The sequence below is a fragment of the Artemia franciscana genome, chromosome 18 (genome assembly GCF_032884065.1).
Source record: "Artemia franciscana chromosome 18, ASM3288406v1, whole genome shotgun sequence".
Classification (NCBI taxonomy): Eukaryota; Metazoa; Arthropoda; class Branchiopoda; order Anostraca; family Artemiidae; genus Artemia; species Artemia franciscana.
Window position 1 is genome coordinate 16730414 of NC_088880.1, and position 14390 is coordinate 16744803.

At 36.4% G+C, this 14390-nt stretch overlaps 1 protein-coding gene across 1 annotated transcript in view; it reads right to left on the minus strand.

Annotated features, from left to right (window-relative positions):
* Positions 1 to 5663: 5663 nt before the first annotated feature.
* Positions 5664 to 14390, minus strand: part of LOC136038680 (arginine kinase) — an 83317-nt gene continuing 74590 nt past the window's right edge. Inside the window, exon 7 of the mRNA XM_065721962.1 lies at positions 5664 to 5945. Within this exon, the coding sequence (XP_065578034.1) occupies positions 5796 to 5945 (150 nt within the window). The 3' untranslated portion in view covers positions 5664 to 5795. The remainder of the gene's footprint in view (positions 5946 to 14390) is intronic.

The window sequence follows — 14390 nt, forward strand, 5'->3', positions numbered from 1 at the left end:
CCCCCCCCCCCTCACAGCATTAGGACAAGCGTTGTAAGTTATTCCCTGGGAGCATATAAGGTATATATAGAAAGGTTGACCGTACACAATTTGGAGGGGTTGAATTGGATTGATAATTGGAATTATCAATCCCTAGTGCCCTTTTTATGATCCAGTGATCGGAGGGTGGATACCTCTCCCCACCCCACACCTCATATTTTCGTGAAAGGCACCTCATGGGAATTTTGAGATGACCATTTGTTGTCGTAGAAACTTCGATAACAGCTCATTTGATTGGAAACTGAAAGGACCAGTGCCATTTTTAATAGTTGAAAGTTACTGAAGGGCAATTAATCCTCTTCCCACGCTCTCCATTTCCTCAAACACAGCCAATAAATATTTTGAGATAGCCATTTCGTTCAACGTAACTGAAAGGTTCGGAAATTATTTTTTTGAAGATTGTCCCCCACCCACAGCCATGAGGAGAAGAGTTTTAATTTATGCCCTGGGGGCATATAAGATATGTATATAGAAAGGGTATTCGTATAAACCTCGGAGGAGGTTCATTGAATTGGTTATCAGGAGTTCTAGTGCCCTTTTGAAGACACCCCAATGGGCTAGGAATAAATGAAGATGAAAAGGTGACGCTGGGCGACGAAAAGATCGATGTAGTGGACAGCTTGACTTACCTTGGTAGTATCATATGCAGCACAATAGTGCTGCCTAAGTAAAGGGCGATGTGGGCACAATGTAATATTATTATTTCATTTTTTAGACCAGGGCATTTCGTACTGAAGAATTTGTCGCAAAAACTGCAAAAAGGGCTCATTCGATTGGAAATTGAAAGGGCTAGTGCCCTTTTTAATAGTCGACAGTGATTGCAGGGCAACTAACCCACGCCCACCATTTCCCTAAACACATTCAATCAAAATTTTGATAGAGCTATTTTGTTCGATATAATTGAAAGATCCAGAAATTATGTCTTTGAATATTACATCACCCACCCCCTCTTAGCCCCCATGGCAAAGGTTGTAAGTTATACCTTGGGAATATTTAAGGTTTTTATAGAAAGGGTGATCGCATAAACTTCGGAAAGCGGCTAATTGGATTTCTAATCACAACTCTTAGTCCCTTTTTGAGATACAGAGGGTGGGTACACCCCCCCCCCACGCACACCCCCTGTATTTTCCCAAAAAGTATCTGATACAAATTTATAGATAACCATGTCTTGTCCTAGAAACTTCGAAAAGAGCTCATTCCATTAAAAGTGTAGTGCCCTTTTTAATAGTGAAAAGAGATTGGAGAGCATCTAACCCCCCTCCTACGCTCACCATTTTCCCAAACATCCATTAAAAATTACGAGCCAGCCATCTTTTTCAACGTGATTGAAAGTTCTGAGAATTATATCTTTAAGTATGACCCCCCCCCCACGGCCCTCAGGGCAAGGGTTATAAGTTAGTGCCCTGGAGCATATAAGGTATACACAGAAAGGGTGACTGTAAAAACACCAGTATAGCCTATTCAATTGGAAATCCGGTGTTCTAGTGCCCTTTTTCAGATTCAGAGTGATCAGAGGGTGGATACCCCCCCCCCCCCGCGCACAGGCCTCGTATTTACCCAAAATGCAAGGGATAGAAATTTTGAGATTGCCATTTGTTGTCTTAGAATCTTCGAAAAGACTTGATTCGATTGGAAATTAAAAGGGCTAGTGCTCTGTTTAATTGTCGAAGGTGATTGGAGGGCGACTAACCCATGCCCACCATTTCCCCAAACACATTCAATCAAAATTTTGAGAGAGCCATTCTGCTCAACCTAGTTGAAAGATCTAGAGATTATGTCTTTGTAAGATGACCCCCCCCCCTCTCAGAGCCCTCAGGGCAAGCGTTGTAAGTTATTCCCCTGGGGCATATTAGGTATATATAGAAAGGTTGACCGTACACAATTTGGAGGGGTCAAATTGGACTGATAATCGGAATTCCCAGTGCCCTTTTCATGATCCAAAGTGATCGGAAGGTGGATACTCCCCTTCCACACCTTATATTTTCCCGAAAGGCATTTGATGAGAATTTTGAGATGGCCATTTGCTGTCGTAGAAACTTCGAAAACAACTCATTCGATTATAAACTGAAGGGACCAGGGCCCTTTTTAATAGTTGAAAGTGATTGAAGGGCAACTGATCCCCTCCCCAAACTCACCATTCCCTCCAACACAGCCAATTAAGATTTTGACATAGCCATTTCGTTCAACGTAACCGAAAGGTCCGGAAATTATGTATTTGAGGATGACAACCCCCCCCCCCCCCACAGTCCTGAGGAGAATAGTTGTAAGTTATGCCCTGGGGACATATAAGGTATGTATATAGACAGGGTGATCGTATAAACATCGGAGGGGGCTCATTGAATTGGTGATCAGAAGTTCTAGTGCCTTTTTGAAGACAACTCGATGGGTTAGGAATAAGTGAAGATGAAATGGTGACGTTGGGGAACGAAAACATCGATTAAGTTGACAGCTTCACTTACCTTGGTAGTATCTTAGGCAGCACAATAGTGCTGCCTAAGATAGTTTTTTTTTTTTTTTTTGGTTTAGACTAGGACATTTCATACTGAAGGAGTTGTCGTAGAAACTGTAAAAAGGGCTCATTCGATTGGAAATTGAAAGAGCTAGTGCCCTTTTTAATAATCGAAAGTGATTGCAGGGCAACTAACCCACGCCCACCATTTCCCCAAACACAATCAATCAAAATTTTGAGAGAGTCATATTGTTCAACATAGTCGAAAAATCTGGAAATTATGTCTTTGAAGATGACACCCCCCGAAAGCCCTAAGGGCAAGGGTTGTAAGTTATACCCTGGGGGTATTTAAGATTTTTATAGAAAGGGTGATCAAATAAACTTCGAAAGGGGGATGATTGGATTGCTAATCAGAAGTTTTAGTGCCTTTTTGAGATACTGAGGGATCGTAGGGTGGATCCCCCCCCCCACACACACCCCGTATTTTCCCTAAATGCACATGATACAAATTTCGAGATAACCATTTGTAATCTTTGAAACTTCGAAAGGGCTCATTCGATTAAAAGGGTTAGTGCCCTTTTTAATAGTGAAAAGAGATTGGATAGCAACTAACCCCCCTCCTACGCTCACCAGTTCCTCAAACACATCAATTAAAATTTTGAGACAGCCATTATTTTCAACGTAATTGAAAGGTCTGAAAATTATATATTTAAGGATGACCCCACCCCCTTCCCAACAGCCCTCAGGGCAAGGGTTATAAGTTATGCCCTGGAGCATATAAGGTATACATAGAAAGGGTGATTGTAGAAACTCTGGAATAGACTCATTTGATTGGAAATCAGGTGTTCTAGTGCCCTTTTTCAGATTCAGAGTGATCAGTGGGTGGATACCCCCCCCCCCGCACAGACCTTGTATTTACCCGATATACATACGATATAATTTTGAGATGGCTATTTTTTGTCTGAGAATCTTCGAGAAGAGCTCATTCGATTGAAAATTAAAAGGGCTAGTGCTCTTTTTAATTTTCGAAAGTGATCGGAGGGCAACTACCCACCCCCACACACACACCATTTCCCCAAACACATCCCATCAAAACTTTTAGATAGCTATTTTTCCAACATAATTGAAAGGTCTGGAAAATATGTCTGTGAGGATTACAACCTCTCTAGAGCCCTCAGGACAAGGTTTGTAAGTTATGGGGCGTATAAGGTATATATAGAAAGAGTATCGTATAAACTTCGGAAGGGAGCTCATTGGATTGGTAATCAGAAGTTTTAGTGTCCTTTTTAAGATTCAGAGTAATCAGAAGATGGATACCCCTACCGACACCTAATGTTTTCCCGAAATGCATATAAGAGAAATTTTGAGATGATTATTTGTTGTCTTAGAAAACTTCAAAAAGTGCTCATTAGATTGGAAACTGAATAGTGACCTTTTTAATACTCGAAAGTGCTTGGAGGGCAACTAGCCCCCCTCCTACGCCCATCATTTCTCCAATCACATCCAAGTAACTTTTTGAGACAGCCATTTTGTTCAACGTAATTGAAAGATTGAGAAATTATGTCCTTGAGAGTGACAACCCCCCCAGAACCTTCAGGCCAAGGATTGTCAGTTATGCCCTGGATGCATGTAAGGTTGATCGTATAAAATTTGGAGGGGGCTCAAAACAGAGTGGAGAGCTCTTCCAATGATCCGTTCGCAAAAATATATGGATTTCACTTCTATCGTCCTCATTGACTTTACTAAATTAATCTCAAGCTAAAACCCTCTTAATGAAACTAATTGAAAATGCCTCACATTATTCAATTCCTTATTTGTCTGTTGTGCGCAGATATAAAGTGGATCTGCTCCTCAAACCACACTCCTCTTATTATGACCTTCAACCAAACATTGATGAATCCCTAAGATATCGTTTGAAATTAGTCAAATCAAAAGCTAAGATTACGTGATAAAATTCTTTAAGTGTGTTCCAAAGCTAACAGGTTTATGCTATTTTGTTTACTTTATTTTCATATTAGTGGCATTATCGAATGATCTGAATTAACAATTGAACTCCAGAAGAATACTGTGCCAATGCAACTTTTGGCTTTATTTTTAAACTCCTTTCTTCGAAGGATAATCTCATCCTGTGTACCAATTTGCAGTACATTTTTAATATTTTTTTTTTATACTTTATCAAAAATAGTACCTTAAAAAAATTTAAGTAGTGTTTCGGCAGTACTTTTTCTAAAAAACACTATAATTTGGACAAAAAAGTTAGGAGTCAATTTTAGACTTTTCTAACATATTAATTTTAGAGTATGAAGAATTCAAAGTAAAAAAGAAAGAAAAAAAAAATGAGGAGAGAAAGCAAGCAACTGGAAATAATAATCGCAAATATTATTTGCAGTGTCTTTGTTCGGAGGTGTGACTCGCGTTCGAATTGTAAAAGACAACTTCTGCCATGAAAACACTTCACAGAACTATACTCCTGACTTCTCACAATGGAAAACATTTCTAAAGAGTTAAATTTAGCAAAAACAAAAACATGTAGTAAAGTGAAAAGTTTCATTTCAGTAGTACCCAGAAGGATCTTCATAATTTCTATACAGCAGAATAGATAGGTTTATCTGCTGAAAAGCATGGTGTTACTGCTTGCAAATTAAAACCCTATTTCACCAAAGAAAAGTTACACTATGCCTTAATGCAGCGTCAAAATAAGATGTTTTAGGCTACTGCCCCAAATCCCTTTTCTTCAGTCAAAACAGCAAGATGTTGCCCATTACGCTATATCCAAAATCTGAAAAGCTCTCTGTTATAATTCTCACTATTTTTTGCAATTAACACAGTTATAATTTTTACAGATAAAGGATCCCATAAAGCGCACACCAACAAAAGAGTCTTGTCAGAGGGTAATAGATAGATAGAATCATGGGCATATCTAGGGTTTATGCTCCAAGGGGGGGGGGGGGGGTACTAAAGAACTTTACAAAAACACGCATCAAAAATTTGTTTAAATGTATTTCGTTTCGATTTTACGAGTTGGCAAAAACTTTTCGGGGGTGGGGAGGGGGCTTAAGCCCACCCTCCCCCCCTGTATAAGGCCTTGTATAGAGTATGATTTTTGTACGTTTGTGTTGCTTAGATTCTAGGGGGACCACATCGTTTTCTTAATAACTCATTAAATGAGACAATGTAATGTAAAACATTTATTGCAAGACTTCAGCTCGAACTTTCAACAATATTAAGGATTATATCACATTCAAGACGAACTATAAGCCCGGAATTTTTCTAAACAAAATGTTGCCAAATTCCAAGGTGTAAGCAGTTAAGCGGATTGTTCAAGCTTAATGAGCTCAGCAATACCGTCGTACATTTCTTTGACGGCTTGGTATTCAGTCAGTCCCATACGACGTTTGTTTGAGATGTCATAGATTCCACCTTCGGCTTCAGTGTGCTCACCCCGGGTTCCACGAACCTGAAAAAAAAGTTAAATTACAAGGATTGCTAAACTAATGGAATGAAGGACGGAAATTCATACCTAATATTGGAATAGCGACAACTGAAAGAAAGGACTGCTCAGTCACCGAGATTCCAATTCAAGAGACATGTCCTAATATGCATTCATAATCACCTTGCCTAATTTCAAGTGCTAAGCATAAGCCCCTTTGTAGTGTAAAAAAAAAAAAAAAAAAAAAAAAAAAAAAAAAAAAAAAAAAAAAAATCATTTGACTAGTCTATAGGTAGAGAAAGCTCAGTCTAAAAGGGATTTTTCACCACTACTAACAACATGTCATTGCAGGATTAAGCCCCCCAAGGCCACCAGAACTCCACCCACTCCTCCTGTCGTTCATCATTATTTGGCAGTTTATCATTCTTCAAACTCATGCATAAAACTTGACTAGACCATCTTGCCCTGTTCTTTCATTACAGTTATAGAAAAGGGATCAAACTGAATTTTTATACTGCTTATTGTTTGATATACCGTTAGCCAAACGGGTACCAAACCAGTCTCAGACAAATCTCTGAAAAACACCAAAGTTATCTCAACCTTTCAAAGCACCCACAATTCAAAGCGATATTTGACCACTGTCAGTATTGAGGCTTCAAATTTTATAATATAAGTTTGAAAATTGATCTTCCTTACTCTAAGGAGAGGTGGAGGGGTTTTTGCAAAGAATCCAATAAATTAAATTCGTATCTATTCATATAAATGCTCAGGATATTTCTTCTAATTAAGAATTTTTTTTTCTCCGCTCGTATTTTGAACCAACTTGATTGGTTGTCTCATTACGCGGGAACAAACTGTGAAATTATCCTTCGTTTATTTTCATTTGAATGTAAACTCATGCTACCTTCTGACCATGGATACAAATAAGTCTGACCCTTTGGGGGGGGGGGGGGGGGTAAAAATCTAGATGAAGTTCATTTTTAGGGCAAACCTTACAAATATATTAGGGAGGGGCACTCTTCAACAAATCTCAGGGGTAATTCCTCCCTATTTCCCATTTGTGAAAGTGTGCTTATGACACTTCTGTACGAAAAAAAAAAAAAAAAAAAAAAAAACAGAATTGCATCGAGGTGGACAAGCCTAGTCCAACTACATTCATTTCGTTTATCAAATTTTACAGCAGACATATATAAGAAGAAAGTCAAGGAGAAATATGGAAATATGACTTTTGTTCCTGGCAGAAATAGTAAGATAAATAAAAGAGAGTGATATTACATGATGTTTGCTTGGGGTAATGAAATTACATGATTGTGTAACAGGGTAATGAAAACGCCGACAGTAGCACTACTTCCATTCAAGTCTAAATGGTTCAATAAATACCATCTAGAGATTCGTTAATTTTTGTTCAGTACATTTCCACTTTCGGTGGATTGTTTTCTTCCATTAAAGTGCCTTACAATTTGATTCAAACCTGTATTCCTGTTCAATAAGTCGTATCGCTTTGAAATTGTATTATTAACAGATAACAACTTGTCGCTGTCAAAGCCGCTCCATTCGTTGAGAGAATTCGGTCTAGCACCGCAAAACCTTACGGAATATTAACCTTTTAGTAAAACGTCTTAACTTTGAAGCAGTGTTTGATATGAATCTTTGGGTCGCTCGTGTTCATTCTCCATCTGGAACTGTTTTTAGGATCAAACAGAAGCGTAATCGTGATAGGTAGTAGTAAGTAGTCTTAAGAAGGGGTAAAATAGAAGAGGGGGCTTCTGAATTCCATCCTTGTTTTCAAAGGGGCTCCTCAATGGGCTGTTATGTCTCCTAGTATATTTAAATTGTCTCAACTACATGTCAGCAGACATTGCTTATTTAATTATTTTAGGGTTGGGTATGTCTGTCAGAAATTGCATGTGCAGACGAAATTCTGCTTTTAAGTCAAAGCAATAAAATCCTATTTAAAAACGTCCCTAGAATTAAGTCGTGCCTTTCTTACGCTGACTTGTCAGTTAACCTCTCAAAGTGAATTTACATGTTTTAATAGTAGATATGAAGTAGTTTGTTCGATCTTGAAAATGCTTCTCTTCCTCAGTTAATTGACTGAAAGTTTCGTTCGATTGCTCTCTTCTATCTGTGTTCAATCCCGATAAATGGAGCGGGTGAGAATCCGAAGAAAACTAATAAATTGAGGGACAAAGGTCTTTGCAGCTTACACCAAAGCTTTAGCCCCCCGGAAGCGATCCTGACATGCCGGGGTCGCTAGGGATTAGCAGACCTTCATGCCAGGATTAGCAGACCTTCTTCTTCATAGATGAAAAAATAGGTGACCAGGTTAAATCCTGGCATAACGTCATTGGAGAATATGTAGAATCTCTTGGGAATTCTACAAAAATAGACATGAGTGGAACGAGGCACGGCTTAAGTTTACTCGACCACGTACTTAAGATACAACAGGGTGAAAGCACTTGATCCACCAGATTCTTGATGCTCACCTACACTAAACAGCCTGTTTCTCGTCTTAAACATAAAGAATTTGTTCATATACCGTTGCAACTGGTCTTATTCAAGCTCTGAAGAATAAACTTTGAATGAGGTTTCTGACCATGACCCTCTTTAAATTTTTGTTAGTTTATTTTTTATTTTGTGGGATTAAAAAAAACTGCTACTAAATGTTAAAATTTTAAATACAGAGAAAAGCAGAGAGCGAGAGAGAGGGGAGAGAAAAGGGAGAGAGACCTAGAGAAAGAATCAGACCTAAAATGAAGAGAGGGCAAATGGGTTTGGTAATGAAAAAAAAATTCGTGATATTGAAGTCGTTCAAAATCATAATATACTAAATATTTGTGACTTTGATAAAAAAAAATTTCAAAAAACAAACAGTATTTTACTGTTCTATGTCCAAGCCAAAAAAAAAAAGCCCCGACGAACAACAAAATATTTGGGTATGTTGTTTTTCTTTTATCTTTCAACATCTGTTTTAACACCATTTTTCTTTCTTTTTTAATGCTGAATTTCAATAATTCAAAAATAGTTACATATAATGCTCGCCTCTTAGCGAAATTTGCATGAATTAACTTGATAAATTAGCCCTACCAGCCTTGCCAAAAAGGCCCATTATCAAGTAAAAACGAGCTTACTTTTTAGTCCAGTTACTAGGGTGACAGTCGATTTGACATTATTAGATGTCAAAAAGTATTAATTATTCTCACTGTTTCCTAGTACAAACATGACTTCAAATATATCTTCTGATTTTTTTGGGCAAACAAACTTTACGTCATAGAATGTAAACATTCTACTTTGAATCACGGTGACGAAAAAATATAAACTTGTAAAAATACATTGAAAGAGATATGACAGAATATGAAGGTTAATATTTAGTTTTTTTAGATTAAGTTTACATACTGGGAGTGATGACAGTTGTATTTAAACAGGGATTAGCTTAGATGTTGCCTCTCCGGATTATATAGGCATAGTTTGTTGCGGGAAAGGTTTGTAAGTAAGAGTAAAGAGGCAACATGTTTTTAAGAGAGTGGGAGTATGAATGAGGAGTAATGCTACGCGTCTGTCATTACAATTTTTTAAATGTTTTATTTTTCCCTATGTTACTACCCCAATTATTATTTTGAGCATTTAACAGGGTTTGTCAGCGTGATATTGTCCAGTCAATTTTAGATCTGTGCATTAAATAAGAGTATATTGAAAGACGCCAGAAAGATTCTGATTAGTGTTAGTGATTACCATATTATCCTAATGTAATCAGAAATGAACAAAAAAAAACAACAAAATAAGATGAGTCATGGAGCAACACATTGTGTAAGTAAAATTAAGAAAAGCCTACCATTCCAGAATAGGACTACGAGCAACAACAAAATCCCTGCTAGTCTTAGCCCTGATTGCAAGAAAAGTTGGCCCTCTGAAATACAAGCACATTTCAGGCGTGTCTCATCCAGTTGTAAAAAAAAAGAACTACTGGCAAAAATTCATTGTAGATTCTCAGAAAGATAAACGCTGACTTCCAAATTTTTTTGGCTAACAATAACCAAAACCATATATTTTTGCAATAAATTTGAAAATGAAGTACAAGAATTTTCAAGCTTTCTAGTTGTTTCTATATGAGAAAAGGGCAAACAGATAAGATATGTCGATGCATAATAATCCGTAATAGACAAATCAATTATTAAAATATAAAGAATTTGTTAATTTTTTTTTTTTTTTTTTTTTTTTTTTTTTTTTTTTTTTTTTTTTTTTTTTTTTTTTTTTTTTACCAAAAACGACAATGAGAAGGATTTATCCTCAACCTGGGGTTTTAAGATTACATTGATTAATATGTAATTCCAAAATAAATACATTTAATTAACATGTAAGTTAACATGTAATACATTTTAGAACTTCAGCTTGCTCTAAATATAAGAGAAAATAACATTTTCTTTGTTTTGAGGTGGTTATGCTTGGCACGCAAGATGATAGAATGAAATTAATTCATTTTTTATGACCGTTAGGATCTTTCTTTGCGCCAGGACATGCTATTAATCATTAGTAATTTTTGCCATTAAATCAACTTTTTTCCTAAAGATTATGATATTACGTGCCCGTTTCTTCTTATTTTTCCTGAGGATCAGAGAACTTAGGCCCCAAGGGGATAACATAGAATATTAGCCATTAGGTATTTGGACAGAAGCTAGACTTTTTATATGACATCTTACAATATATTTAAAAAAAACTGAAATTCTGCCGAACCTAACAACTCTAAATTACAATTACCACAACATAGAAGGAGGAAAGGAGGTGCGCATTAAGATTCTTTCGTGAAACATACTTTTTTTTAGTTTAGTGTAAGGTGGAAACTCGAAATGACAGCTGAACATTCTTTTCTTTTTTGTAACCTCGAAATTCTGAAAAGAACAATCATGCAAAATAGCAATCCCTACATTTTGAGCAACACTGGTAGAACTGGCACGTCCTATCGAGTAGAAAGATGGCCCTGAATCAAATCAAATTACCCCGTTAAAAGTCTTGAGCGATTGCTGTTCCAAACTGCTAAGTCACATGGACAAAAGATGACTCATAAACAACGTTATGACGATGAAGGGGAGAAATGATAAAAGTATTTAAAATGAAAAACTTCTAAAATAAAATTATTTATGACATTAAAAGAGTCCACGATCTATGCCAAGGATGCAATTAGAATTCCCAACAGAATCACTGACAAGACGTGATTCTGTAATGTCTTTACAAGGGAATGAATTTTCTCAATAAGCCTATTCAATTCGGATAGTGAGATTTTAAAAATTGCCATTGCTTTCCATTTCCGAGATTAAACTTTTCATAGACACAAGTCATTTACAATCTCCATGGTAATAAGCATTTATTTGTCTTCGCTTCATAATGCAAGGTAAAAACTTAAATTGAAGCCAAAGTTAAATGCCTTGAGTAAAATACAAAGGAATAATTTAAGGATACTTAAGAAGTTTATTCTGTAGTCTAGGGATAGTTCAGACTTAATTGTCAAAGTTTTAATAGACTATACAAGTAACTATTACTTAAAATTCTCGATAACAATATAATATTCGAATTTAAATAGTCAAGAACAAAGCAGATGGGAATTTCAGCACATTTGTACGCGAAATTGATTTTTCTTTAAATATCTATATAAAAAAACTGAAAACCTGTGAAAACTTTGCGCTTTGCAAGTGCTGTACTTTGTAAACAGTTTTACTTTTAAGGTAATTTTTTACATGTTTATAAATTATGAATTTCATAAAAATTAAATTTGAAAATACATACAACTAATACCGCTAGAAATTCAGTTCAGCACCAAATCATCTCAAGCCGACACTACCACCCAAGCTACTTCTCCATCCCCATCTATTCAAATCTTCCCCATCTTCCCTCTTTACACCCTCTCCGGTGAAGTTTTAATTTCTTTAGATCCTTCCTGGCGACCTCTTCTCACCCCCATTCGGGGACTATCTGTATTTCGTTTCGCTCTAGAAGAATGGCCGAAAAAGGCGATATGTGGTAATCTGTCATCGTTCATCTCAAAACATGCCCAAGCCATCTCGACTTTCGTTCATTATAGCCCTATAAAGCCAGAATGAATCCACATTTTCGTATAGCTATTTGTCAAGGACGCACACTCGTGCCTCTATAAAGAGGCGAACCACGACAATGTTAAGCGATCTTCGGTTCCAGTGGTCGCAGAGCACTTTTTAAGGCTCTTCTTTTTATATGTTCGTCAGTAACGGAATCAGATGAGCTCTTCCGATTTGGATGGGAAGGGATGCATTTCGTAGCCCGAGCTCCAACTAAGAAACCTTCCAAATTTCATCCCCCTCCGATATTTCCTTCATGGGGAAAATCTGGCCGAAAGTTTCGACCCACCAACCCCAGCCCTAAATAAAATTAAAAGAGGGCCTTTCCGAAGCCAAGAGCGGGGGGTTAGGGGGGCGGCAGCCCCCCAACTGCCTCTCCTCATTCCTGTACGTTTTAAGGTTCGACTTTGGGACGCAGCCTCTTTAACTCTTTAAGAAAACGAAGTTTTTTTTCATATTATTTGATGTAAAGTCAGCCAAACGGATATCCAGAACTAGCGAAAACAATTCTGTTGGAAAACATCTAACAAATTTTCCTTCCGTCTAACGAAGCACCCACACTTCAGAACCAAGGTTGATCGCTGTCATCACTCTAGCTTCTAATATTTTAATCTTGGGTCGTAGGCTTATCTTCCTGTTCTTTCAAACTTTTCTCAAGAGTAAAAAACATCCTGGGCCTTGGCTACTCTACTTTTTACGTCATGTTTTAAAATTGTTGAATTGAATTTTTAAAATTGAATTTTTGTGTTGTTAAGTTCCAGTTTGAAAATGTACATTCATTTTAAAACTGTAATACTAAAAAACAAACAATATTTATATTCATTATCCATCTATATAATATTACAGAGTTGGAAACAGAAATACGCTTCTGGAATTTACAAAAATGAGTTATGAATCACATATATCCCTTTTTGGCTTTTAATTCAACTGGTAGCATTTGCAGAAGCATTTAATGGGAGACAGAGGAGACCCATACATGACCACAAAAAAAAAAAGAAACAAAAATCAATAGCTCCAGCTCAAATACCATGGTAAATAATCGAATGTCAGACTGAGGTCAGTGGCGTCAATTCACAAGAATTTAGGGAGGAGAGGAAAAAATATCTTCAATATCTAAAAGGAGGAGGGGCAAATTTGTCGTATTTTTAAAAAGAATTACAAGAAAAAGGCACTTTTCAATGTCTAGGCGGAGGGTAAAAAATCCAGGGCGCATATACCACCTCCCGCAATTGACAACACTGCCTATGGCTATTATTGGTTTTACGACAGCATTGATAAAAATGAGATGAGCACGTTACGGGAGAGTGGAAAGATTTATGGTAATTTAGTCCAAAGTGGGGACTACAATTATTGCTGGCTTTAATTTAAATTTAAAATCTTTTTTAATTTAAATCTTTATCCCATTCCTCTTCTTTGACCAGCTAGATGAATTCGGTTAGACATTAGGTGAAGTACTATCCGAGAAGCGATTATTTACCTTACCAACCATGATCTAAATGTACAGTTTACCAACATAAAGCGATATTGTTTGGCAACAAAATAAATTGTTACACTTTTGTCTAATTCAATATATATGTAATTTTTCAGCCTATCTTTGTTAAATCCTCAGCTATTCTCGTGACCAGCTTGTTTTTGCTTTCGTGTTGATAACTTGAGATACTCCTTTTTGTTTTGAAGCCGACAATAAGGGAATTAACACAAATGAAAATGGATCAGATAAACAAATCACAACGGTTCTGTTATCCTTCCTTATGTCTTTTTCAGAGGGAAGGTTTATTTCAAGGTTGGATTACAAAATGTTTTTATCAGAATTTCCGTTTTTCTTTCCTATTATAAATTGCTGTGAAGGTTGTATATTTAAAAATAAAATCCAATTTACTTTTTTTTTTCTTTTTTTTTTACCAACCTAAGCCTGGGATGATATCAAAGCTTTCGTAAAAAAAAATCCGTATACAACATATCCAAAGTCTCAAAAGGAACTATTCTATTTTATCAATTCATTCTAGAAAATGAGAAAGTAATGGTGTGAATGAAGAATTTTCGGGAAAACTTTCTACGGGAGAATAGACATATACATCAGCATCTCACTTAAAGCAGTTACAGATAAGAAGAAACTATACCTCTAAGGAATTTTTATGGAAAAGAAAAGTGTACAGAGAGAGTGAATATTCAACGAAAACTGAACTAAAAAGAATTCAGAATAATTTGCATCCAATTATATAAAAATTCGTAAACTATTCGTAAGTTATTCCACTCCGAGCAAAAAGTGAAAGCCAAAACTCAAATTAGACCTACCAATCCACAATCAATCTACTTAAAAGAGGGCATAAAATATATTCTCATGGTTATTTAGAGCTAGAATACTTGAAAAAACAACATGTTGAAA